At 32.2% G+C, this 27,197-nt stretch overlaps 1 protein-coding gene across 1 annotated transcript in view; it reads left to right on the forward strand.

Annotated features, from left to right (window-relative positions):
- Positions 1-27,197, forward strand: part of LOC138305556 (uncharacterized) — a 65,562-nt gene that overhangs the window by 11,531 nt on the left and 26,834 nt on the right. The window contains 22 exon segments of the mRNA XM_069245847.1: positions 488-562; positions 2,101-2,142; positions 2,874-3,152; positions 4,270-4,359; positions 5,272-5,412; positions 9,642-9,734; positions 10,094-10,159; positions 12,869-12,928; positions 13,648-14,337; positions 14,340-15,117; positions 15,119-15,396; positions 16,059-16,229; positions 17,482-17,535; positions 19,682-19,801; positions 20,266-20,310; positions 20,883-20,975; positions 21,308-21,352; positions 22,057-22,110; positions 23,337-23,387; positions 23,697-23,756; positions 26,109-26,162; positions 26,947-26,982. Of these exon segments, the coding sequence (XP_069101948.1) occupies positions 488-562; positions 2,101-2,142; positions 2,874-3,152; positions 4,270-4,359; positions 5,272-5,412; positions 9,642-9,734; positions 10,094-10,159; positions 12,869-12,928; positions 13,648-14,337; positions 14,340-15,117; positions 15,119-15,396; positions 16,059-16,229; positions 17,482-17,535; positions 19,682-19,801; positions 20,266-20,310; positions 20,883-20,975; positions 21,308-21,352; positions 22,057-22,110; positions 23,337-23,387; positions 23,697-23,756; positions 26,109-26,162; positions 26,947-26,982 (3,375 nt within the window).

Consider the following 27,197-nt stretch of genomic DNA (forward strand, 5'->3'; position numbering starts at 1 on the left):
TGAATTGATTAATGACTAACTCTGTATAATAATTAGTGAAATGTTAGCCCAAAATTTGTGTACTGTGAAGCAATCTTTCATTTTTTATTTTTACCGCACTCATCGCATATTGTGTCCAATACATGCTACTCCATGTTTCTTTTTAATAAAGTATAAAATATCTCCAACAAATTTGATAGTAAGCGTCTAGTATATAAATTCTTAAAAGCATCGTAATAAAGCGTACACATCCGACGTACTAATATAAAAACGATGATATATAAATTCAATAGTATTCAAAATAAATGTCTTGTGTAAGTGTGTGATTAATGATGCCTCCCCTTCCCTCCCTAAATATATTTTAAGGTGGCCCCAAAGCTTCAACCTTCCCAGTCCTCAAGAAATGGATTCGGACATTAAATACATTGCGTGTTATGCAGCTGTAAAATTTGCTTTCACACAGTTTTAGAATTTCAATTAATAAAGTTTGTGTTTTCAATCATTTCAGTGAAATCACAAGACGGAACAGCCAAACCAAAAGCAAAAGTAGCATGGTCAGCAAGCCTTGATAATGTCGGACCAGGTAAGCTAATTTTTGTTGATTCAAAAGTGGAAAAAAAAATATAATTCATTCCTGCTCGTAACGAGCCTTTTCATTGGATGAAAAAAATTTCTGAATCAGCCCATCAATGAACAAACACATTTAGCATTGTTTCATACGTGTACACATCGGCTAAATAATATCATGCAAAAGTAGTTCCTTAAAGAATTAAGAATTTCGATAATTGTTTGTAGTACTTAATAATAAGGATTAGCTTGAATAAATTTGGTTTATGGCATGGATAAATAACACAGAATATCTGAGCGTACTCTCATCATTAACCGCTTAATGCTGTTTTTTTTATTTAGAGTGCACTCGGATGTTTTGTTATATCTCCATAACATAAACAATCTATTAAAGTTTATTCTAAACTAATATATTTACATCTTACATTTACATGTTATTGCTGCTCTGCAATCAGTATTATTACATTTTTTGTATGTCTTTACATTTATCATAAAATTAAAAGTATTTGACAATTTTTCGTTGAAATTGCCTAAATTTAACTTATTAAGGTTCGACACTCCTATCATACTATTGGTGAACAATTTTGGAATCTAAAAATAGTGTCAATATCAGACATATAAATGAGGTATTATTTTGAAAATCTGTGTAGACAGCAGATTGTTAATTTTGATAACAGGTGTGATAAATAAATGTATAAATGGAAGGCAAAAGTAACCCTCTAAGCATTACAATGAAAAAACGTTTTACTGTGTGTGATAACTATCAGAGATAGATATTTTAAACACAGAGATGATATACAATGTAATAAATATCAGACATGGAGGCTGATATGTTTTATTCTGTTAAATATATTAAAGAAAAAATGTTGATTTTGATCTGTTGTACTGTTCGATATGAAGAGTGACAAAAGTCATCTTAGAAGCATTACATTAAAAAACGTTATACTGTGTTAAATATAAGAGATATAATATTGATCATAGCCTGTTATACTAACCATGACGGCCTTTACTGTACAAATCTGCCAATATGCATGCATATATCAACAATCATACCACTCTTATATCTATATATAAGGTTACAAAATACGATTGACAATGTTCTAATACATATGGGACCAATTGCTGCTTTCTGCAAGCTTAATACTGTACCGAAATTAACATACTCCGTTATTTTCTTATTTTCAATTCCATAGAATGAAAATATGTGGTACTAATGTCCAATTGATATGTTCTATCGTTAGTTACATATCTCTCCGTTCAATCATATATGTAAGGTAACAAAATACGAAGGAAATAATTAACCTTTTATCATTTATTTCAAATGATAATTGATAGTTAAAAAAATTATCAACAAGTTATTTTTGATAAATGTGAATAAGAAAATAAAGTAATTATACAGTGTATCAACAGAATATACAACTGCATCGAAAAATGAATAACACCAAACTTATATCCAAATTAAACTCTAGGTATTTGTTATTTAGAAGTGACGTCATCAGTGTATGCCGTCACTTTATAATGACGTCATCTGTATTGTTACGTCACATGTTACAGGTATTCCTATACAACACTGGGGCAAGCCAGTGTCGTCACGTGGTAAGACTATATTAGCGGTATACATAGCTAGCATTCGCTGAGGGAAGCTTTATTTAGCGCTTTCAACAATATTTTTGAATAATGCAAATGAATGTTTTTTATTGATCCTTTTCATAGTTGTACGATTTGTTCACAATACAATTACCTTATTTTTTAAATAATTTTTAAATATAAGCCAATAGATTTGCGCTTCCCAAATGCTCGGTTAGAAATAGGCAAATCAGAAGGTATAGTCTATAAAATAATTTGCATATATAGAGAAATTGTATAAGAATTAATGCATGTGTTCATTTATTCAAGAGCTCTTTCGATATACTGTATAGTGCATGTGTTGAGTATTCTCATACATAGCATACTCATTATATATCAATATTATTTTATTTAGAAGAAAGAAATTAATTTTCTAAAAGGTAGTTAAAAGTAGCGTGATATATTATGTAGAGTCAAGATAAATAAGGTATATTAAATAAAAAAAACGGGGGGGGGGGGGTTCAACATTCAATATTTTATGTTTCCTTTCCTAAATCTATGTTTATGTGAAAGATTAGAGAAACCAAATATTGATTTTGCATTTTTATTAGCTTAATTTTGCCAATGACAGTTTGATTGATTGATTGATATATTTTTTGAAATAGAAAATCATTACACGCTTAGATAACATTGACTTATAACAAAATGCCGCTTTGCATGATCTATTGTACATTGGCATAACTCGTATACGGATGTACTAGGTAACAAAACAACCGGAAGTGACCTACCGCAAATACTCCCTGCTTCCGATTTATCGGAGAAGAAAAATGCAGACACCAAAGGAACAACGACTATTTCACCACTACAAAAAGCCATCAATCAGCTACTTGAGGCAGCCAAGAAAGAGAACCTATTGTCTCCCAAGAACAACAAGAAGACAACATCCTCAAACGCAAAAGACATAATGACGAATAAAGTGTCGACGTCAACTTCTACCAAACAAGCGGAATCTGAAAGGATTTCTGGCGTCAATCTTCCAGGTAGGGTTCAGTTTTGCTGAATACAGTACTTTTATAAATGTCCATCAACGGTTTTGCTCAGTTTTCGGAACCCTTCATATTGTATTGTGGCTAGGTTCCCTCCAAAAACGCAAATTGAAAGAAACACATATATTTCATTTGACAATTTGAGTGTAGACAGATTTAAAAAGATACGACGGGGAAAATTGTTAAAGAAGTTATAATGTATTCCTCTCTTCGTCGTATGTGTCTTTCAATCTGATTTTTGGAATTTAAATACAACTTGCCATTTTCGGAATTTGGGGAGTAAACTTTAGGAAACGAAACATATGTGGGTTGTAACGAAAGACCGTTCTCTGTGATGTAGATAGGTTGAGGAAATGCAGTTGAACTTCAGTACATGAAGTTTCAAACATGACCACATATGGGGTGTTGTCAGATCCTCTATCAAACAGAGTGATAATATTGATCCAGATTTTAATCAGTTTGAACAAAATGCGGAATGTGTACTGTAGGATTAAATCAGATCGTGAGAAAACTGATATAAACAAATAGGGGCAGGATCTTAATTGCACCAAAAAACAATAACTGAGTAATCTTGCTGACTAATTCAGTTCCTCTGATGCCTGTGCGTATCCTTATGTTCTTGTATTATTTTCTATAGGTTATTTATATTCACTATACATGCATGTGTCTATTCTTTGATATGAAAATTTATGACCGTCCTTTAGATGTAATTGTATTTGTGCCGTTTTTTACGCTGTTGGAATAACTTCTTTGTCCCTTATTTATTATCAATGTAATATGTTTCATTTCCTTTTTTATTTTCAATTGCTAGCTCTATATTATGTGACCGTATTTGTGTGATATGCGTCCTGTTAAATGGGAGAAACGCCTCGACAATTGAACAATATGTGTTGTTCACATGGTATGGAATAATTGTTTTAGCCGCTATGTGCTATTTTTACTAATTTGTACCCTACATATATATGTTTGTACTATCTTTTGCAACCGGGAGCATACCTATGCTATTTCGTCATTGATCCATATTTTTTTTTTTTTTTTTTTTTTGCTTTTTTTGTTTACGATACAAATATTCGTACTTATTTTTTCCATATATACTTATATATACAAACAGGTGTGTTTATTCCCAAACTCCCTGAACCAAGGAAACAACAATTTGAAAATCTTCTTGGATCAAGACGGCGGACAATTTCTGCACAAGAAGGTGTGATTTCTTAACACGTAGAACTAATTCTAGTCCGTAACATTACATAAATGTTAAAATAAACTTCTTGGTAAAGGTTCCAATTTTCTAAGAATGTGTTTGTTTCACAGTGGTTCAGATGTAGAGAAATTGAGTACCTGAAATTCTAAGTCATTATTGAAAATCGGGAAAATATATTATAAAAAATGTGTTAAAAAAGTTTAATTTCACATAATAAATCAATAAAAAGTTTTTATCAAATACTTTCAAACGCAGAATTATTAATGTGTCAAAGTAACCAAAATGTATTTTGTTCTGTAATTTAAAAGCCGTAGATAAACTCCTTTCACCTGTACATCGTTTACATAGTAGCATTTTAGAATATTTTATTGTAAAATGTTAATACAAAGACAATTGGAAAACAACCACTGGCTATATTAGTAATTACAAAAATAAAAGTACACTGCACGCATAACTAGAATCTATATTTCGTCTCTGCAATAACACAGTGATCTCCCTTGCGGGCAGGTATCCCCTTTCTTGGATCTTTTTTACGTCATTGTCTCTGGAAAGTGTGACATTACGCTAGCAAACACAAAATAGTAAACCAGAGGAAATAATGATTAATAATAATAGTTAAGCAATCGCATTCACAAACTGAAAATAAATAATCGAACTTGTGTCAGACATGTATTCAAAATTCATCATATAGTGTTAACTTTTCACAGTATCTTAATTAATTAAATAATTAATTAATGCACTTGATATAAATTACCTGCGTTGTGCAGCATCAGTAAAAATCAATGCCATAGACTTTTCCTACATATCCCTTTTCAATTAAATATATTGTACTTGTATAAAATAATTATATGCAATGTGATCCTTAATAATTTTATTTATGAAACAAACTAAATTTTCTTATTTCCTTCGCAGCGAGTATGTTCAGAAATAAGAGAGTACGAATCGATTCCCCCACAACCACCCGCCGCACCCCTATTGTCCAAAAATCTCGTACTCTCCCACCTCCTCCCCCCTTCACCATTACAAACCACCAATCGGCTTCTTTCGCCGGAGGTAAGATTCGGAGCTGTGGAATAGGATAGAGTATACTAGAGGAACACAGAAAATGGATTTATTTATAGATTTAGTTTAGCTAAACTTAAAAGTATGTTTGTTAGAAAAAACCGCACTCACATAGACACTTTCATATTTAGTTGTATAAGACTATTTGTAGTTGCTACTAATATAACTTATCTCAAGGACAATTAATCCCTTTTCAATCGTTATTTTAAGACACATACACCTATAAACCTGATATACAATATTTACATATTTTTCGGGGCATTTAAAATGTAATGATGTTATAAATATTCCTCTTTAGCTATTTCGTCTCTTGTGGAAGCCGTTATCAAAGGTATTTCATGATACTTTTTTATGCCCTCCCCTTCCTTGCCGTTTCATGATTCTGTGAATAATAATCAATGTCTTCTATATCATATAATTCACAAACTTATATTCAGCCCCTCCTGCCCTGCTATAGTGGTCTACACAGGTTTCAAACCTGCTATGATAATTTGCTGTGTATCTTGTTGTGACGGACATGATCCCTCTTCTGAATCTCAATTAACACCCTCCTTCCTTGCCTTTTATGAAATCTTTTTTCTTTCTTTCCCGACCGTTTTTACAAATGTTGCCGTCCTTGCTCCCGGCTATTGGTAAAATCCTTAGTATCAACTCTTTTGCTCCCAGCTCTTGCTTCAATCCTTGGTATCAACCCCTTTGCTCCCAGCTCCTGTTTCAATCCTTGGTATCAACCCCTTTGCTCCCAGCTCCTGATTAAATCCTTGCTATCAACCCCTTTGCTCCCAGCTCCTGTTTCAATCCTTGCTATCAACCCCTTTGCTCCCAGCTCCTATTTAAATCCTTGCTATCAACCCCTTTGCTCCCAGCTCCTGTTTCAATCCTTGGTATCAACCCCTTTGCTCCCAGCTCCTGATTAAATCCTTGCTATCAACCCCTTTGCTCCCAGCTCCTGTTCCAATCCTTGCTATCAACCCCTTCCTATCTTACTCTCTTCGGTTGTAACATCCCTGGATTCTTGCTTAATCTTGTGATAAAATTACCTTAATTTCACAGTATTTCACTTTGTGTCGTTTGTAATAAACAAGCTATGTCTACCCCTTTCTGTACGACTAACATTCGCATATTATAGCTTTATGATTATATTAGAAGTAGACACATTCTTCTGTATTCTGTAGTTGAATTGATACATTGTGATATCTTTTAACAAATATAATTTTACATCTGATGCACCGGTCGTAGATAATTAACATATATATATAATAACTTCATAACTATTTTACACTGTGATTGTAAGAAGGTGATTACTTATATTCAAATTATGTAATCCCTTGGTACCAGTCAAGTGTAAATACCTACCCCAACCATTTTGGCCATTACTGATCAGAAACATTGAATTTGATTGGTTGATTATAAAGGTCACCAGAACGTGACCCCTAATTTGATGGTGTTCGATCCTTTTTCACGGGGTGATACTAAGAATATGTATTTTATTAGATTGCTTATGTGATAAAAAAAACCTGATAGTTTTGCTTAAGATTGTTAAATAAAATTGGAAAGAGAAAAGCTGTGGAATATTCACCTTGAAACACTCCTTCGGCACGGCAAGATTTTATTAATATATAATACATCCAGCAATTTAAACATGGATATACAAATTGTCATTTTTCTTTTGGATAATTAAAATAAAAAATTCATAAACACAAGTAAATGTATTTCTTACTAAAGAGGGGATAACTCTAATATTACGATATTCGATATAGCTTTTATAGAATTCATTTTGCTATCTTAATTTTCGATCCAATGAAGGTTCGGGTGATTTACACGACACCATACCCTTTGTCAACTTCCGTTCGGGTACGACAATGAATTTCCTAATTAACAACAAAACGCCACACAGTTCGAACAAAACACCTGGGAGTAAAGGTGATACAATTTCGTCATCTGCAGCATGCTTCAACTGCATTTAGTTGCCAATTGTATAATTATTTTTGGATAAAATCCGTGTTTGACTCAAACATCATTCCCGATATTTTTTACTCTATGCTGTGAGTAATATTTCCGATTCATTTAAGGTCATCAATGCTTTTAGTGCTTTTGTTGATGCTTACTATATTGCATTGCTGGACTTGTTATTGTATTTGGATTGCTTACAATGCATTTTTTTTATTTTTCACCTATCCAACAAAAATGAATCTAATTTCGATTTCTAAACTTGTGATGGCATAAGAGTGCTATGTAAAAATCTATTTAAATATTGGTTCATTTCATTTCGATTTCAACGTGATATTGTCAGGTCGACGAAATAAACATTCGTAAAACCGACATGTATGTGGCAGATTTAATGAACATATGTGTACATAAAATTATGTTCATACACGCCTATATATCTACAGTAGAAATAGAACATTACAGTATATATAACTTTCTGTTTCCACAAGATGATATTTAGAAATAATGTTTATGTGTTTGACAAAAACTAACAACTGTTTAAGTTGAAACGAAATGAGATATCACATAGACTATTGCATGTGTGACTTTAGAAGTTTTTATTACGGTGGACTCTCGATTATCCGAACGTTTCTCAGTCTGGCTTTGTCCCTAGGCCAAACTATCCGAACTTTCAGGACTGCTAAGTCTGATTACGTACGTAATAATCAAATATGCTCTCCAATAGTTTCCGGATTATCGGTTTCCGGATCATCGGGGTTCCACTGTATTCGGATATCACACGTTATATCTTTAGGGAAGCCGAATAATTCCTGTTTCTGCTTCGGCTCCTGATTTGTTTTGATTTTGTTTTGTCAAATTTGAATGCAGTTTTATCAACAATATGAATTGAATGCATATTCTTGATACGTACCAATGTTTGCTTTGTTTTTTTGTTTGTGGGTGTGTATTTTTATGATTTTCACTAACCTTTTAAGTTGTTTGTATTTATTTGATATCAGAACGTCTTTGAAATTGATATAAAGACTTTCTGAAATTGCGTTTCAGCTACTTATCTAAATTAAATCTAAAATTTGTTGTTGTCGGATTTCATTAATAAATAGCACGATATCATTTTGATTTACAAGATGGAGTATTTTAGCTTTATGTTACAAAAAAAAATGTATTTTCTCAGAAACATGTAAATATTCATTACAGAACAAAGCCAGTTTAGATGCTAAGAGATAAGATGAAAGCAATTGACAATTGGAACGCTTCATAAATGTTCCTAATCATAACATTAAAATTTTAATTACAGCATTTCTTTACTGTATTTTCAATTTAGCTGGTACCACTAGTATAGAATAATATATGCAAACATGTAGTTGTCTGATCTAGCTTGCAACTTACATCTTAAGCATGCTTTATATATTTTGAATGTAGATTAGAAATCAATAATATGGATATATATATTTTTTTAAATAACTTTTTTTTCTATTGCATTCTGAGAATAAGCAAAATGAAGGATCTTTACTATGTTCATACCAAAACAATTTCCGTTTGAGATATAATGTCGATTTTACGCTAGATTCAATATGAGATACATATTATCTTTACTTTAATAAAAAAATATCACCTTATCGCCGACTGATATTAAAATCGAAATTGATTATGACCATTACGATGGTTTCCAGATCCAAAAAAAGACATTAGTACAGTGCAATTTGCCGTCGATTCGTCCCACCTTCCGGTGATTCTTAAATCTTTTGAAGCGATTTTTGTGGCGTCATAATCACCAGAAGGTGGGACAAATAGACGTTAAATTGTACGTCGTTTGAATCAGGTTAACATTTTTAAATCCAGATCGCGAAATTCACAACCACTCGTTTTAATTGATTTTCTTGGGTTTTTTTTAAACTGGCAAATATTCTGATAGCGAAAACAAGGTATAAGGATAAGGTATAAAAAGCAAAGACTTCAAGAATAAGGCACATGGAAACCATGTATTCTTTCTCTAGAAGTTATCAAATTTTATGTATTATTTCGAAAACTAAAATAAAGTATGGCTACAGAAACTTTGCGCAACAGCAGGAATGGTAATAACTTTATATTGTACTTCCAGGATATTAAAGAAGATACATAGTTACAATATAATTATTAAATACCAAAATTACAGTTTTGTTCTCATATTATTACAAACGTTTCAGTAAAGAAAATTTGTGGTATAAATTAAATGTTAGAATCAAAATAATTATTTTCTTATTTTAGCATGCAAAATTACATTCTACTTTCAGCGAGAGCGTCAGTTTCTCAAAAGATTACACCCACGGCACCTAAAATAGCCACAGCACCTCCGACTACACCCAAACCAACAACAACCACGCGAGGTATTTATTATAAATAGAGAAACTATTCTTACATATATAGTTACTTATATCGTATATCGTATTTACATATAAATATGTAGTTTGACCTTTGTGTAGTTGCTGTTGTACACAAATGTATATATTAGATATTTCATATTATATCTATGTACGTTTGAAATAGTATCCATATTACCTTAGTTGTGGGCGTATTTGTATTTGATAAGAAATTAATTTAGTATTTCGCATGTTCTGTTTTGTTGTCATTTGTATCTATCATTTTATCGAATATCCATACAGGTTAAATTTGATTATAATACAAAGAGGATCCGAGTATCAATGATACAAATTATCAACTATGTTTGTAATATTCTGTTACCTAGCAACAACTACAACAAAACCAACAACAACAACAACTCCCACAACTACAACAACTACAACAACTCCAGGTATGACCACGATTCCAGCAGTCATGTGATTTCCCTAAGTGCTTCCGGTTCCCTTGTCTTCCCATATTTGAATAACACGTACTAATGTATTCACCCTTGACCCTGTCTTTCCTTCCAGATCCAATGTTCAACCTCAAAAATGACGTAATAAATTCGCATACACTGAAAGTGAACAGAACATTCTGGTCAAGATTGATTAAATGTAGATCTTCGTTTTACATATTCTATTTTTTACTTGATTAGTATGCGAGTTTATTTACAATAGATCGACTTCCTCTTCCCAAACAAATCCTTTCCCTATCACCTTGTCCAGTTCGGAATGTAGGATACCGCATTTCCTAAGTTCAACACAATATGAATTACCAGTGTTAAAGAATAACGACAACTGCTACTCCCTAATTTCCTTTTAGTTATTCACATTTTAATATTCGACCAAGTTAATCCTGTTTCCTTATTATACCTGGTATATTATTGTGGGGTCAGGTCAGTGGAATGAGAACCTGTTTTAAATGCAATGATACACTTTCGATTTTCCCTACAAAGTATTCAATAATAACTACAAAATATTTAATGCAAATGATTTTATTTTCTATTTTCTATTCTGATGAAATTCTTTAGTGCATGACTTTCTACAGTGACCATTTCATTCTGTGCATGAGTAGAAATCAATCTGTTATAATTCTAGGTTAATTTGGTGATTGTTTTGAAATATTATCCTTTTGTTTTAACATGTTATGTTTTCTTAGTTTTAAAATGACTCATCTTAATGTAGAAATGACTAAATGTTTGGCCATACTAGCTTAACATTCTTTCCTTGTTAATGGCGACTAAGTATACATCTACAATAGCCTTGCCATGTCTCCAAATAAGGTTAAAATATGGCGCAGTTCGGTAGAATCCTGACCATGGCACATGTGATAGTTTTACTCAGTAAACATATACAGAAAATTCTTATTTAATTTCTACTCCAAAAATGTCGTTATTTTTTTTATCTTTTTTTGTAATATTCCCAAGAATTCATGGCATTGAATACTGAAATTATATATGCCAACAAAAAAGTATTAATTAAAATAATTAAAAAAAAAACATTACAATATCTTTATTTACATTAGTATATTATCTTAATTAATTATTATTTTATCTTATCAAATTAATTTGTGAAATAGTATGATTTCATTCTAAAGTGATGTTTGAGATTACAAAACAGACTACAAACTTGAAGATCGTTCTTAAAGTTTTTGATATATGGATATAGAAATGCTGCCGAGCGCGTAATTATTAAAATAATGCTTTAAAACGAACGGGCTACAAATGACTTGCTTGCTCAACTGTTTCTCCTCGTCATTTATTTTTCTATTTTCAGTCGTATTCCTTTTCTTCTCTATAATATTACATTTTTACTTCTTTCCAGCCCCGGAGCCGTTAGCCATGGTACACTCCTCTTTATCGGTACCACAAACTCTACTGGATCAACTCCGAGCGCAAGGAGGTGCCTTAATCGGTGCGTCCAGTGAAACACTATTCTGTCTTTGCATATTACAGAGTTAGCTCCCTTGCAGATAGGTATGCATTGTGACGTAATTATTTTGTGGGGCGCAATGCACTTCGTTTCTCCTGAAAACATGACGTTATGCTTGCAAACAAACGACATCACAATCAATACCTACCCGTAAGAGCACACTATAATATGCAAATACAGAATGACACTTCGTGAAAGTAATTTCTATCGCTTTCGACGAATTTTATCTAAATTCATATTTTTCTCTCTTATAAAATAATGCAGTCTGAATTTGCAGTATGGAATGCGATGCATTGGCAGGACAAAGTGGCAGAAGTATAAGTGTGAACAAACGTATTCCAGAATATATCAGTATATTAAACAGAGATGCCTGCGTAATATTATGTGTTTAGTATATTACCTGACATTATATACTAAATTGCTTATCAGTTATTATAACCGCCGTAACATTCGCCTCCGATTTTTAAGTAAAGTGGAAATTACTTCACCCCGAGCGTTGAAAGTTAATACGTTGGTACATGCTTGTCAAAGAAAGGAAATCAATTAGGATTAACGAAACAAATAATATTTCACTGCTTATTTCTTGTACATTTTTTAAACAAATCAAATAAACTTCTAGCAATGACACAAATATTCTCACAATAATAAACAGAATTGATTCTTTTATATGATTATTTGGTATTTTAAACCAAAAACCGCATCATTAATGATTTCAAATTTCTGAATGGTTCCGTTGGTGTATGAATACCATAACTCTCTATCGTTGACGGGAATAAAATACTGTCATTGAAAAACCGTAGTTTCCGACTTCATAAAATCGTGAATTTGCGCGGAGATGTAGAATCTCATCATTTCGAAGAAGAATAAACGACTAATAATTTTTAACATTCTGAAAAAATAAATGCTGCTTTCTCTAACAGTTTGCATGAACGTAAGTATTCTTGCTCCTTACTCGCTTTCACTTATATAACCAGAAATTTATAGATGGTTATTAATACTTAACACTTAGATTTAACATATTGACTTTAGATACTAATATAACGATACGTTTAGAAATATTCTTAAAACCTCAAATGCATTTTTTTTCTTTTCGATTAATGATAAGAAATAACCGGGAAGCGTTTAAACCAATTTAAATAATGTTAAAATGGTTTTTTTTTTAATTTTCTTAATATATTTGAATATTTCAGATTTAAAAACAATACCTGCATCTACAGGAGATGTTAATGAAATCAACACGCTCGAAGAGAGTACGTATGTTAGTTGAGAGTACTTCAGCTCCTGATAGTATGTTATCAGTGTACATCTGACGAGAATCCATTTAATTGACTGATCGCCATGTGTTATATAACCATGCCTCGTGCTCGCAAACGCACATGCACCTATTCAATGTCGGAGAAAACATCGTAGCATACACTCTACAAAATGTATAACTCACATGCGGTTTAATTGACACCTGGCGATCTGTCGATACTGTAAAAGCATTACTTTTAACGTTAAGTTAATTAACGTTAAAAATATATATTCCTTGCGATTATTTAAACAAATACAAGAAAAAAAACAAAAAAAAAAACGAACGTTTAGCGTAATATAGATAATATTCTCCTAAATCTAAAACATGAGTGTAATTGTCGCAAAATCATTAAGTCTAGATTAAGACAAGTGTTCGGATTGACAATTTTAAATACTATTTTTGATAAGTTGAATGATCAATTCTATTAATTCAATGTAATCAAATACAAAAAGTATATAATTCTAAAAAAATACGTACCATAAACATGAATTCAATGTATGTCGATACAGTAAGATATATTGAAGGATAAAGAAAAAGACTTGTTACATAAACTGATGTAAATATACGCAGAATTATTTACGAATATTAGCTCTATTTATCTAGGTTTAGTTGATTCTTCTACAATTGTTTGTTATCTTCTAATAATAACTTATTTTGATATATCTCTGTTAACAGAAGATTTACAACGCAAAACTGTGACCAGCCCATCCGAGAATCTCATCGTTCCACCAAGCGAAAAGCTGACACAGCCACCAAGCGAAAAACCAACACAAACATCAAGCGAAAAAACACAAAAACTCACCAAGCTTCCCAGCGTTAGATCCACCCTGCCTCCGAACAGAAAGACTACAGTACAATCGAGCGCCAAGCCAACAGTATCAACGAGCGACAAGCCAACCCTTTCACCTCAATGGCCACCTGTGACCTTGCAGAGTCAGTGGCCAACCCTAGCACCAATTATGGAGAATCCTGAAGGAGCAACGATGAATACCGCAACCGATGCAAATCATTGGTTAGATCTCTTCCGGGCAAGACAATCACAGACGGGGCTAGTAGAACCATCACCAACACAAGATTCATTCACCTCATTGTTTAACCCTTCTGGCACTTTGCCTCCGTTAAATTCCAATATGTTTAGCTCTTTGTTGCCATCTCCAACTCGCAGTTTCTTTGATCAGTTGATCTCTGTTTCTCCGACTAATCAGCCAAGCTTTATAACCACGATGGTGGAAAACCAGTCCACATCAACAGCTACACGTAAACGATCTGAACCTACGCTGCCTTCACCGACAAACGCATACCCGCCATCAACTCTGGGTGAACAACACAGGGCAGCTCAAGAAATGGATACATCTGATGTAACAAGAAGATGCCGGGGATACCGGTAACGATGTCCTCGATGACAGTAAGGACAACACTTGAACCAAATAAAATGTACCCGACGTCGGTATTTACAGCTAGCCCAGGTGTAAACACGTTGTTTCAGGCTGCCAGTAGACCAGAACCTTCAAGAAGAATAGGTGGAAATAGAAATGTTCCAACCGATCCTGCTCCAACGACTACATACAATAAAGAAGGTATGTACATGCCAGTTAATGCGTCTGGTACAAACACGTTTGTGAGCATGGCTCCATCCTTCTCCACAACTGTAGACCATGCTCAGCTAGAGGAACAGAAAAAGGCGATGGAGGAATTAGAGAAAAGACAAAAACAGGCCGCTAATAATCTCAAAGTTCAGCAGGAAATGTTAAAACAGATAAAAGAAATGCTCTCTGCATTGACAACATTTTTCGAACGAGGTATCGTGAATAAGATAATGTCGGCAGCGAGAACAACTGTTTCATCTCCGCAGCCTACCGCGCCTACTCGACTACCTACATTTTTGTCAGAAGAGCCGTTTTTGAATAGACACACAAGGCGTCATGCCGACATTCAATTCGTGACGGATCGTATAGAAGCAGGAACCACAACAACTGCCGTAACAATGCAACCAACGCAGCCAACTTCTACAACGACTGAGGATCCAACTACAACAACAACAACGACACCAACGACAACCACACGCACAACTACAATCCCAACAACCACAACTATAACTACAACCACAACTACTCCTGCTCCGACAACTACAACTACAACTTCCACCCACCATGTCTACAACACCGATACCAACCACAACACTCCCATCGACAACACTGCCGCCACAAGACTTTGCTGTAGATGCAGTTGTACAAGGTCCCGGAAGTATCTTCTCTCAGATACAAGGAAATGCCGACCCTAATATCCCGTCGCTAAATGAACTAGCCATGAGCGCGGCAATGCGGCAAATCAACAAACAAGTCTCTAGAGTGGAAGTCAATGAAGGAACTAATGCTCAGCCAAATGTCCCCCAAACTCTGTCATTTTCGCCACTTAAGAACAATGGTATGTTTTCGTATGGTGCAGATAAGAGCCACATTGAATGACAATGTGTCGGATTTACACGAAACGCATTTTTGCGAATACTACCAATAGCATGCGCTGCATTATTATACAAACCTTTTACAAACCATCAATACAAATCATAGTAACGACAAATACGTAGCTTTCATCGGAGAATTTATCATTTAGGAAAAAAATAAATACATTAAGCATACAGTAAAATTCTGCTTTTATACGATAATAACTCATTTTTGTACTCAAATATGTATGTTTCGATTTCCATACATATAATGTATTCGGGTATATCAAATGTATTTTTATTAATGATGTGATAGCCTCTCCTGATGATGACGATTATCAACCTCACACAATGTTCTCAATTTCGGACACCTCTTAACAAATAAACTGTAATCATGGAATGATTGCGAGGGCGAAATTTATGCTAATTACGCAAAGGAAGTTTAAGCAAGCGTATCGCAAAATTAAACCTTCGCGAATATATCCGTGTTTATTGCACAATATCTATAATAAAAACCTTCTCAAATGAAGTTAACAGAAAAAACTATATGCATATAATAGTAATGAAAGGTACCGGGATATACAAAACCGTTGTACATGTTGTAAACAAGCATAATGATGATAAATTCATGCTATTCTCTTAACAGAAGTAACGTCTCAAAACCCTGAGCAAGAACAATCAACATCGTCTCTGAAAGAGCAACATCGGATACTTTCTTCATTACTTAATAAACTTGGCTTGCAAACCGACTCGCAAACACCTGCACAACGAAACGCCAATGTTTCTACATCGCGTGTTGATTCTGCGAAATCTTGGCGTATGTATACACATTGTGCCTTGCGTATGTGTACACAGTGTGCCTTGCGTATGTATACACAATGTGCCGTGCTTGATAAAGCTCTGATTGTATGTGTACGCATTCTTCAATAAAGTTGATTGCTTGCTTTATGTTATTCCTTTATTTGCGCATTATTCGACATTTATTTAAATATCTTAACAATCGTTTGAATTCTCTAAAAATGTATTCAGGTGAGTTAAATTATTTAAGGCTTAACAGGGAAAAAGAAATTTGAAGCGAAGCTTAGATTCAAATAGCTGAATATACTTTGAAACATGTGCTTATCCTAATTGTATTGCATTTTCTACACATATTTTGAACATTAAACAGTACTATCAAATTTGATAGAATTCCAAGTTCGCTCTTAATGTAATGTTTGTGATTTCAAAGTAATTGAAATATCACTAAAATTCATTTGTGATGATTAACTTTTATTACAGATGTATTGTTTCAAAATAATATACCATGAAACAAATATAGTAAATTACGTCATAATATTTCTTTTATACTATAAATTAACTTTTTGGGGTGTTAAGCGAGCGATAAAAAATTAAGATTTATCGCTGCGACAAATAGTATCTGCTAGAAGTAGAGTGAAATCTAAATTACATAAAAAACGCACTGAAAATGTCAGACAGTGAAACGCAACAACCGTGATTAGAAAATAAGTTGATCCCGATATAAGTTGCAAGTTTGTCTCGCCCCAGCTGCAAATTCACGACTGCTTTATTCTCTCTTGTCTCTGCAACAGCATTCATAATGCATAGTGCATTGACATATATTGAAAAAAATGTATTTTAATCGGTCATTGACTTGATTTATATTTCGTTTTAAATTTTCTAAAAAATATTAAATTCTATAAACGCAAGAATTATTTTTTAAATGAAAAATATATATATGCTTATTTCATGACATTTATTAAAACATATTATTTCGTCAAAGAAAATTATCCTGTCAAAGTAAAATTGCTGAGTGAATTTGCGACCCGAATTTCGGTTCTATTCTCACTGCAAGTTGTAAAGAAAATCTTCTCGTTATGCATAATGAAAAGATATTCGGCAACATTTTGTACATGAATAGGTCTAAAATTCGGGTCGAAGATTCACTCATAAATTTCACTTTGACACGATAATTTACCTTGAAAAAAATAATGTGTTGTACATGTATGGTAACCTGTATAAAAGTGTCCTTTGATTATTATTTCATATATACACGAATTCATTTTATCTAGTACCTGCACCACAACAAGCCAACAATGGTCAGATGTCACAAGGACTGGATCGTGGTAAGCGATTTTAAAGTTTTACTCTATAACATTAAAAAGAAGCAAATTCTCTCTTTATGTGTTCATTGTTTATGTTTTTGCGAACATTCGCGACCATCCTTAATATGTATTTTTATTTGTTCTTTTTGTGTCTTGAAAAAGGGGTGGATCGCCTCGAAATTTCAACAATATTCATCCACTCTGTTAGAATTACTTCCTTTCCCTATATTAAAAAAAGGCAGATGATATGAAATTTAACAGAAATTTTGAAATTATTACATCGAAATGAATTTCCTGTTATATGCTGTAAATGCAGTTATTATGCACAAAATCAATCACGAACTGGTTACAGCAACGATGAACCGCGTAGTCACCATACCGGTATTATAAATCGTATAAATGTACGGAAAATAACGAAATCATGTTTTAGCTCAACTATATACTGATGTTAAAAATGCTATGATGATACTAATACTAACATATGTCTATCCACAATAAAAGACGGCATAATTATATTCTATTTTTATTATCTGAATTCGTGTGCCACTGCGAAAAATGAAATAGTTAAATCAATAATGTTGTGTAATAATTACGTGATCTACGTCAGCATTGATAACGTAGTGCATAAGATTGAACGGACAAAGTAATATTCAAAGCCATAACTTTTTATTTGTTTTTCGAGCAGAAATGAAGTCATAGGTAATCAAACATATGAAAAATAAACAACATTTTAACATTCAATATTGAAAATCAAGATAAATACATAGTGGGATAAATTATTTTCCTTAGGCTCAGATCCAAATATTATGGATAAACTTAAGGAAGTTTTAAAGACACTGCCTATTGGTAAGCAGAGACTACGCTAAAAACATATATACGTTTATCAAGCTTATTTTGTCATAATGTAATTACGATGTCATATTTTGACGAACATTTTTGTGTAACATATACGCTTATCAAGCTTATTTCACCTATGCACTTATGTTAATAATACAAGCATAATTTTAAATAACACAATTATATTTCTTATTGATGAAGGCATATTATTATAAAGTATTCAATAAGCGCATTGAGTTTCATATTTTTGACATACATTGGTTCGTAATCTCATATCTACCATGATGGGCTTTAAAATAATCTTGTTGAATCAAGAATTCAATATAAATAAAGTTTATATTCAACTTATTATTTCAGTTTAGAAAACTGATATCTTAGAAGATATAACTTATAAATCTTTATATAGAGAAATATATTATTCGATGAAATAGTCGGTGATTTATTGGGGTCCGGTCGTTCCGGCTGTTACCATATCCAACCGACTTAGCATTATTAGTAAATCAATAGATAAATCGGATATACACCTATCTAGCCAACACCTCGATCCATTTAAAAAAATTGTATTGGAATTAATTTTCATATTGGTCAAATAAACACATGCTGTATAAACTGAAGCATATTTTCACCGCATTGGATCTTTAAAACAGCATTTATAATTATTCATAAGTATTGGCAAAAATCATTTATGCTTCTGAAAACACATCATACACTTTGCTTAAACCATCTTATGATCATCAACTAATACATTAAAACGGTCAGTATATAGCTTTTATTCTGCGTAAGGTTTGCTCCAAAACTTACACGTATATTAATGCTTTAATACTTCCTTATTTAAAATAACGTCTTAACGCATCATAGGCAGTAAAACATCATTTATTACTTTTGGTATATATGATAATTCATGCACGTTTATAGCTCCTCGATTAATTAAATTATTCCGATATTATCGCATGTATATATTCATGAAGAAGGAAAAAGACGATCGTTGTTTCTCTGATTATACATTATTTCGTGAAAATGAAGCTCGTTTATATAAATCGACATGGTTCATGTAAATAGTTACGATACTCTCATTTTGACTTGTACAGTATTATTTATGAATGTGGCTATATTACTTATTTTAATAAATATTATAAATATTTTAGAACTCCTATATTTGATAATTCCAATATTTAATAATTTTAATATTTATTAATTCTAAAATTACATAATGCTAATTTCTAATAACCCAAATATTTCATAATTGTAATCTTTAATAATTGTAAAATTCAAAAAATGGAAAATTCAATGATTCTAATATTCTGATGTTTAATTATTCTTATATTTACAGCTGGATCGTTATCATCTTTCGGTAACAGCGCCCCCGCACCCACTGTTCCACCGAGAAGGCCTACAACTCCACAACCAGTACAGCAAGATCAGTCTGGTGGCGGATTCCAATCCTTCCTTCGTATGTTTTTCTATAGATGTGATTTATTTATCAGTCGTGAACTTATTGCTTGTCAACTCTGTGGTGTTGCAAGTTAGCTTTAATATGTTTTTTGTTTAATTTCATATCCTTTATTTTATATATATTTCAGGTTTTATTTGATATTAACAAATTTACATTTTGCGATGCAAGTGTTAAAAGTAAATAGTCTCACTTATGCAAGGCAGATACATACTTCTGAAGGATATAGTATCTTTCATGAATTAACATTTTGTTTTCAATTTAAACATAACAACGCATTATCCATTACGCTAATATATTCTTTATCTAAAACTGTATGCGAAAATTGAATAATCTAAAATTTAGATTTTTAGATCAAAACGCGATCATGTTATAAAATAACCGGATGTACAGTACGTAACTTGACTAACTGTCACCAATTGGTTGTATCAATAAAGCATAATTTATATTTTTTTTATATAAAGGAGGCCTTAGCCCATTACAGCGCCAACAATTGAAAGGACTTTTGAGTAAGTATCCAGGCATTGACAATAAATGAATAAAAATATACCAAGAAAAAAACATACTTTTGATGAATGTTTCTGTTCACGTGAATTTGCATATTCATTGAAAATGTAAGCATCATATTTATGGTTTAATCACAAACTTGTATTTATGAACAACACTTTTTTAAGTTAATAAATTAACTGTTTGTATGTCCCTTCCGTTTGGACTTACAACCGATTATAAACCAAATAACATCAAGGTGTCTCCTAAAAAGAAAAGAAAGCGATTTAAGATTTTTGATAATTTTCTTATGTCATGTTTCACATTAGATTTGCTGAATTACGACACTGTATCAATAATTAGAAACCTACCGTATGTGATTTAAACCTTATATCAAAATACAGTGCATTATCGTCAAACACTAGTTATTTTTCTTCTAAATATTTGATTACATAAACAATTAAACATATATAATTTATCCCCTTGCCTAGCTGATTTCATGTAGTGGCATAATAATGATCTGTATTTAAACAGATTACACTAAATACGGAAGTAGTAATATGACTGAAGTTTGTTTGTGTGTTCTTTATTTCAGACGGAGGACAGGAAACTGCGCCCACCACAACTACCACTCCAGCTCCCCTCACAGAACAGGAGCAGTTCAACCAGATGATGACAAGGATGTTAGGTAAGTTCAGGTGGGATAGTGGATAATGAGTAAGATCGATTAAAGGTGAGACAGTGGATAATGCTGGGATAGTTTAATGTGATAAAGAACAGTCACGATGGAATAGTAGGTAAGAGAGTCAAAGACGTGATTGAAGGTAATAACAGGTTGATAGTGAAAACGTCAAAATTCGTGTAGCATATTACTTGTTTGATATGTTCGGACCACATTCTTGTTCTGCAACACCGTGAAACTATCAACAAAACTTGAATAACTGACTTAACAGGTGTCATCGTTACTGTTACTTCTCTATGTTAGTCTTTCAATAATTTTTCCTGTCTGTTATATTGTAGCTAATAACGGCCAGGGCGGTGGAAATCAGATGCAAGCCATGATAGGTAAGTAAGACATGGCCATATTTAGCATTATTTTGTAACGTTCTGAAAATAACTCATTTGGTTCATACCTCGTTGAAAGGATGTTTTGTTATTTTTTTAAGAAATGGTAAAATGGTATTTCCAATATTAAACCACCGAATTACACAAATTTATACCTGCGCTAGTAAATTATACACTATCGGGAACTGTAATCTTAAAGTATAACGTTACGATTGCTAAGGTATAACATCACATTCAAAACATGTTACAGCCACCATTGCTTGATTGGAATGGATCCATTTTTTTGACGGTCTAATGGTTGAAACCTTACATATTAAATTTGACGCTAAAGTTTATTTTTCCAGAATAGGATATTTATTCTTTGCATTGTTACAAGCGATAAATGCTTACAATAAGATAATAAAAACCTTTAAGCGAATTAACTGCATTAATTTATAATTAAAAATTTCATTAAAAATATTAATTTCATATCTCGTATTATGCATAACGCAGCGTTGATATGATTTTGTTTTAGACGCTAAAGTTGCTTTTTTCAGAATAAGATATTTACTCTTTGTATTGATACAAGCGATAAATGCTTACCATACGATATATAACACTCTTTAAGGGAACTAACTGTGTTAATTTGTAATTTAACATTTCATTTGATATTAATTTGATATAAATAGTATGTATAACGAAACGTTCATGTGATTTTGTTTTAGATTCCTTCATGGGCGGCGGCAATGGAGGAATGAATATGGCCGGAGGAATGGGAGGTAAGGACATTGGTAGAGTAGAATAGCTTGTTTTAGTGTGGGTATACGTCATGATGTACATATCATGTCCTCGCCATGCTTGGCGAAATAAACGATGTTTTACATTGATTTATCATTTAGATTTAAGAATCTCGCCATTCAGGTTCTAGTATTGTTTGATTAATGATCATTTATGACAAACATGCACGATATCTTTAAAGAAACTTTGCCGTCTGGATTTTTAAACGTTCTGATATCGCTCAATGCAGAACAAAGGTTGAATCACAGCAGCCAAGAACGTGTCAAAACATATCATGAGTTTGCATATAAATTTGTTTGAATTTGTTTTCATGTTTAAACCATTTTATTAGGAAATAGGAAACCAAAAGGTTAGTTTCAATCTTGCTTCGCATTGTTGGTGATCGATATAATGCATTGAAAGATATGAAATATGTGTGTATGGGGACATTACTCTATCATTGATCATTTAGATATTAGAAGCTCTCAAAAAGTAACATATCAATATAACACATTTCTATATTTTTTTTTTATTCGTATGCCATTTTATTGAAATTTAACTGATTATGGAAAATGAAATTAGAAGTATGAACTTAATACAAAATGAAAACATATTTCATTTCTTTCTTTATCTCTGATATAAACGGAAAAAACATATTTAATCCTAGTCATTTTCATGGTTTGTTTCAGCAAGTACATCATCTGATTTAAAAAAAAAACCTGTTACCTGATTTCTAATTATTCAATAACCAGTCACACTTGTCTACAAAGCCCAAGAAATAAATTCACGCTTGATCATTAAAATGCTTCACCACAGACAGCACATAAAAGATACTCATCATTTAAACAATAATTGGTGTCTAATTAAGCATTAAATTACCTCCTTGGGGGATTTATGGTCCTATAATTCTACAAGGATTGCAGACAAATTGAATAACACGCGTTAGTGCGTTTTGATTGCACTTTTACAATATTGTTTTTGTAAAATTGTGATAATTTCTATAATAGTTTTTATTTGCTGTACTGATAGATGAATTATAACCCTGTCACATGATGAGGTAACGAATTGAATGTTAGCAAGCACTGCCTATTCAGAAACAATATTTCTTCGTAAATGGAAAAAAAAACAAATAAATAGATAATGCATTACAAACATTTCGGTAACGTCAAAGCATCACAAAGGGAAATAACCAAGGCATTAATTGAGTTTCATTTGATATTTACGTTAGCTGGGGATGTACTGGAAACTATGGCGCGAGCGAATATGGCCGAGAAAATAGGTACGAAAAGTGAAATTTAGTTGATATGAAATAAATGTTTAAAATGTTTCCAAATGTGCAATTACAATGTTTTAATTAATATTATTTCAACGAGGTAAATTTAAAAGAAAACATTCCAAATTTGTCAGAGGAACTAATCGCTGTAAAAGTATGTTTCCTTTAATTCATTATCAAGTTATATCAACAATTATTTTTGTAAAGTTAATGCATTGATAAAATTCATATTTGAAAATAAAATAAAACCTATATATGAGAAGCGACCCACGGCATTTTCCAGTCTCGTTTTGACATATCGATTTGACATAACAGCTACAGGTGAAGGCCGGCTGATGAGTGGGGAACTAAGTCGAAGTGAGCGACGGATACTTCGTAGGTTTCATCAGTACCGTTATGCATGGTGATGCTATAATTGTAACATCTTAATCCGATACTTCGTAGATTCTATCTATACTGATATGTACGATGATGCTGTAATTGTAACACATTAATCCGATACTTCGTAGGTTTCATCAGTACCGTTATGTATGATAATGCTATAATTGTAACACCTAAATCCGATTCTTTGTAGGTTCTATCTATACTGATATGTATGATAATGCTATAATTGTAACACCTTAATCCGATACTCCGTAGGTATAAACTGTATGATATGTATAGTAATGATACTATTGTAACACTTTAATTTAAACAGTCACGCCTGTGAATTATATAAATTATCTTTATATCAAAACAATGTTCAAAATACCCTGATACAAAGATGTAAGGATATGCTTTTAATCTATCTGATATATTTATACTTTCAGTTTTTTACATCACGTACCGTTTTATGCGGTATAATACAGAAGTGTTTTAACAGTAAGAGTTTCAAATTATTCATATCGTTAAATCCCGTGGTAATTGCATATCATTACGTTGTGGCTAGTTGCTGTATACTTTTGTTTCATTCTGTCTTTACATATGACAGAGTTACCTCCCTTGTGGTTAGGTATTCATTGTGACGTCGTTATTTTGTGAGTCGTTTTTTTCATGAAAGGTATCATGTAATGCTCGCAAACGCATGGCATCACAGTCAATATCTACTAATTGATTCCAGTTTTTTGTATATTGGTTATAGTCATAATTTATACGTCTTAATCTCCATACAGGTATTTCATCAAATTTCTCAAAAATGAAGGCAGCAACACATATATATTATTTACACAAAAAAGTTTATACCAAGTTACTGCTAGTTATATTTAGTATTATAATGTCCATGATATGACGTCATCCTAAAATACCATAGATGTGACTGTTTGTCTGTTTAAATAGTTACATTGATGCATTTTTGCATTACAACTATAAACAAAGACTAAATAGTGAATAACACTCTTATTTAAAAATAATAAATTCAGTATATGTTAAAGCAAGTGGGTGAAGGTCAATAAACATACTACTTAATGATTAAACGTTTTAACTAAATAACATTTATTCCAATGGAATTTAAAACCTAGAATAATTAATGCATATTTATATTTATACATTAATTGCGCAATTAATCAACCACATGATTGATGGCGTGGTTTAACGTACTGAAGTGTGACGTTTATTGCTATGTGTACTACTCGAGCATGGTATAATTTTATTTATTAACATTTCTATATACATTGTGTATAAGAGAAATGGTAAACAAAACACACATCCTTCCCCGCCACGAAAAAACCCAACAACATATTTCCAAACAAAATTTCGCGATCTAAGGCTCTTATTGACATCGTGTTTTCATTTATACATTTTATACAATTACTCACTTAGTTATCATATTCCCAAGCTGTATATTATATATTAAAATTATGCCTTCTTATTTAAGCTTTTTTATCCCCGTGTCCTCCAGTTGTTCAGTAAATTGACATATATCTTAATACCTTAATTACACACACAACATGATTATCTCTCTTAAAAATAGATTTCATTGTGATTTTATAGTGTATGTTCATATTGTATGCATTCGTAGGTTAACTATGAGTACCACTAAATATGTACACAGTATATTGTTAGTTGAAAGTGTTCAGCCGATAAATTCCTTATAACGAGACACGGAATTAGGTCTATAATATGTATGTTATATACAGTATATATACTAATGTATTTTATATAACCTTAACACAATTGGAACAAATGACAATAAATCAGCATGGTTGACATACATGTGACTGCATGTTACATTTCAATGTGTAAAGCATGCCATAGAGTAATGCTATCATGAATCAAGAAACATTTTGAAAAGCGATTCATATCAGCTTTGTTTCTTTCATAAAAATGATAATTTGTAAATAAATATGATTGTATAATAAGGATTAGTATACGTAAAGCATTTAAAACTCTTGATTGAAAAAAAAAACCACTTGTAAACTAAAATCATTGTAGATTATTTTTACAGTATAAATGCATATTCTTTTATGGCCTCCTGGACACCTCAGGTAACCAGCTATGTAAAACCCATCTTGTTTCTTCGTAGGCTATGACATCATATCAATAAACACAAGATGGAATTTACATAGCTGGTATTTGTTTCCATGTACCTGAGGATGGCCAAAAGCCGAAAATTTGTTAAGAACGAGACATTTGTACTGTAGAAATTAGTTGTTTTCTCCCTCTAGAGGGCGGATGCTTGGACAATTTATTTTAGAAAATTGTAATCATGAAGTTTGATCAGGTTTATAATTATCACAATTTGCATTTTAGGAAATATGCGACGTGGAAACATGCGAGGTGGTCCGAGGCGAAACGGCCCTAATGGTAAGATAATATGTTTATTTTTTCAGTTATATATGATAATTGCCTGTATATAACAGTATGTTTCAGCAAGATAGCCCTTTACATTATGAACTCAGAAGAACCATGTGTTTCTGAATACACCCAACATACAGTAAAACTCGTTTATAACAGCGAATTCATGGTTATAGCGTAATATTTGTCATTCTCCGTAAAGGTTCGTAAAAGATGGTTATTATAGGTGTTTAACAAACCATTTTCATAACGAAGCGATTTTGTTGGTCCTTAGAGGTTCGTTATATCTGTGTTTTACTGTATATGCTATAGTTAAAAAGCTATTTTTCAGCCCGAAATGACCGTAGCTGTCTATGAGACAAAAAACTAAGCTTATATTTATCAAATACCAAAATCTCAAAGGTAATCTATTCGGTAATTTAACACATTCTGTATACTAGATAGTTGTTAATTTTAGGATGTAAAATTTCGCAATTACTTGTATAAAACTGATATGAGAAGATTTATTTTCGCTAATAAAAAATCTCACAACTAAATATATGTATGGGAAATATTGAAGACCTCACAGTATCCTGTCAGTTGTCCTATTAATATCAGTTATATTATTAACATTCGCGCATTTCGGTCTCTTTTTTCATGAGGTATATGTCCTATGGCTAAATATAGTGCTATTTTACTGAAGACTATTATAAGTGATGAGGAAATATCATTGTCTCCTGTTAATAAACAGAGTATGTTGGGTAGAGTTTGTACATTTCTAATGTGATATATGTCAGGCCTATTTTAATTAAAGGTGGTCCACGTCAAGGAGCACCAAACGGAGAGCAAGGTTAGTTTGTTTAAAACCTTAATTCACGTAGTCTTATAATGCATTTTACGGAATAAGCACAATAATCCTACCAATATTGGGACAAAATACCGAAATCTAAAACAAATCGAAAAAAATTGAAACTATAAAAAATAATCCAGAAAAAATTAACAATAGCGAAAACTTAACATGTTAGGGAACCTGTTGGAAATAATCACACTATTGGATAAATGTGT

The sequence above is a fragment of the Argopecten irradians genome, chromosome 13 (assembly GCF_041381155.1).
Source record: "Argopecten irradians isolate NY chromosome 13, Ai_NY, whole genome shotgun sequence".
In the NCBI taxonomy this organism is placed as follows: Eukaryota; Metazoa; Mollusca; class Bivalvia; order Pectinida; family Pectinidae; genus Argopecten; species Argopecten irradians.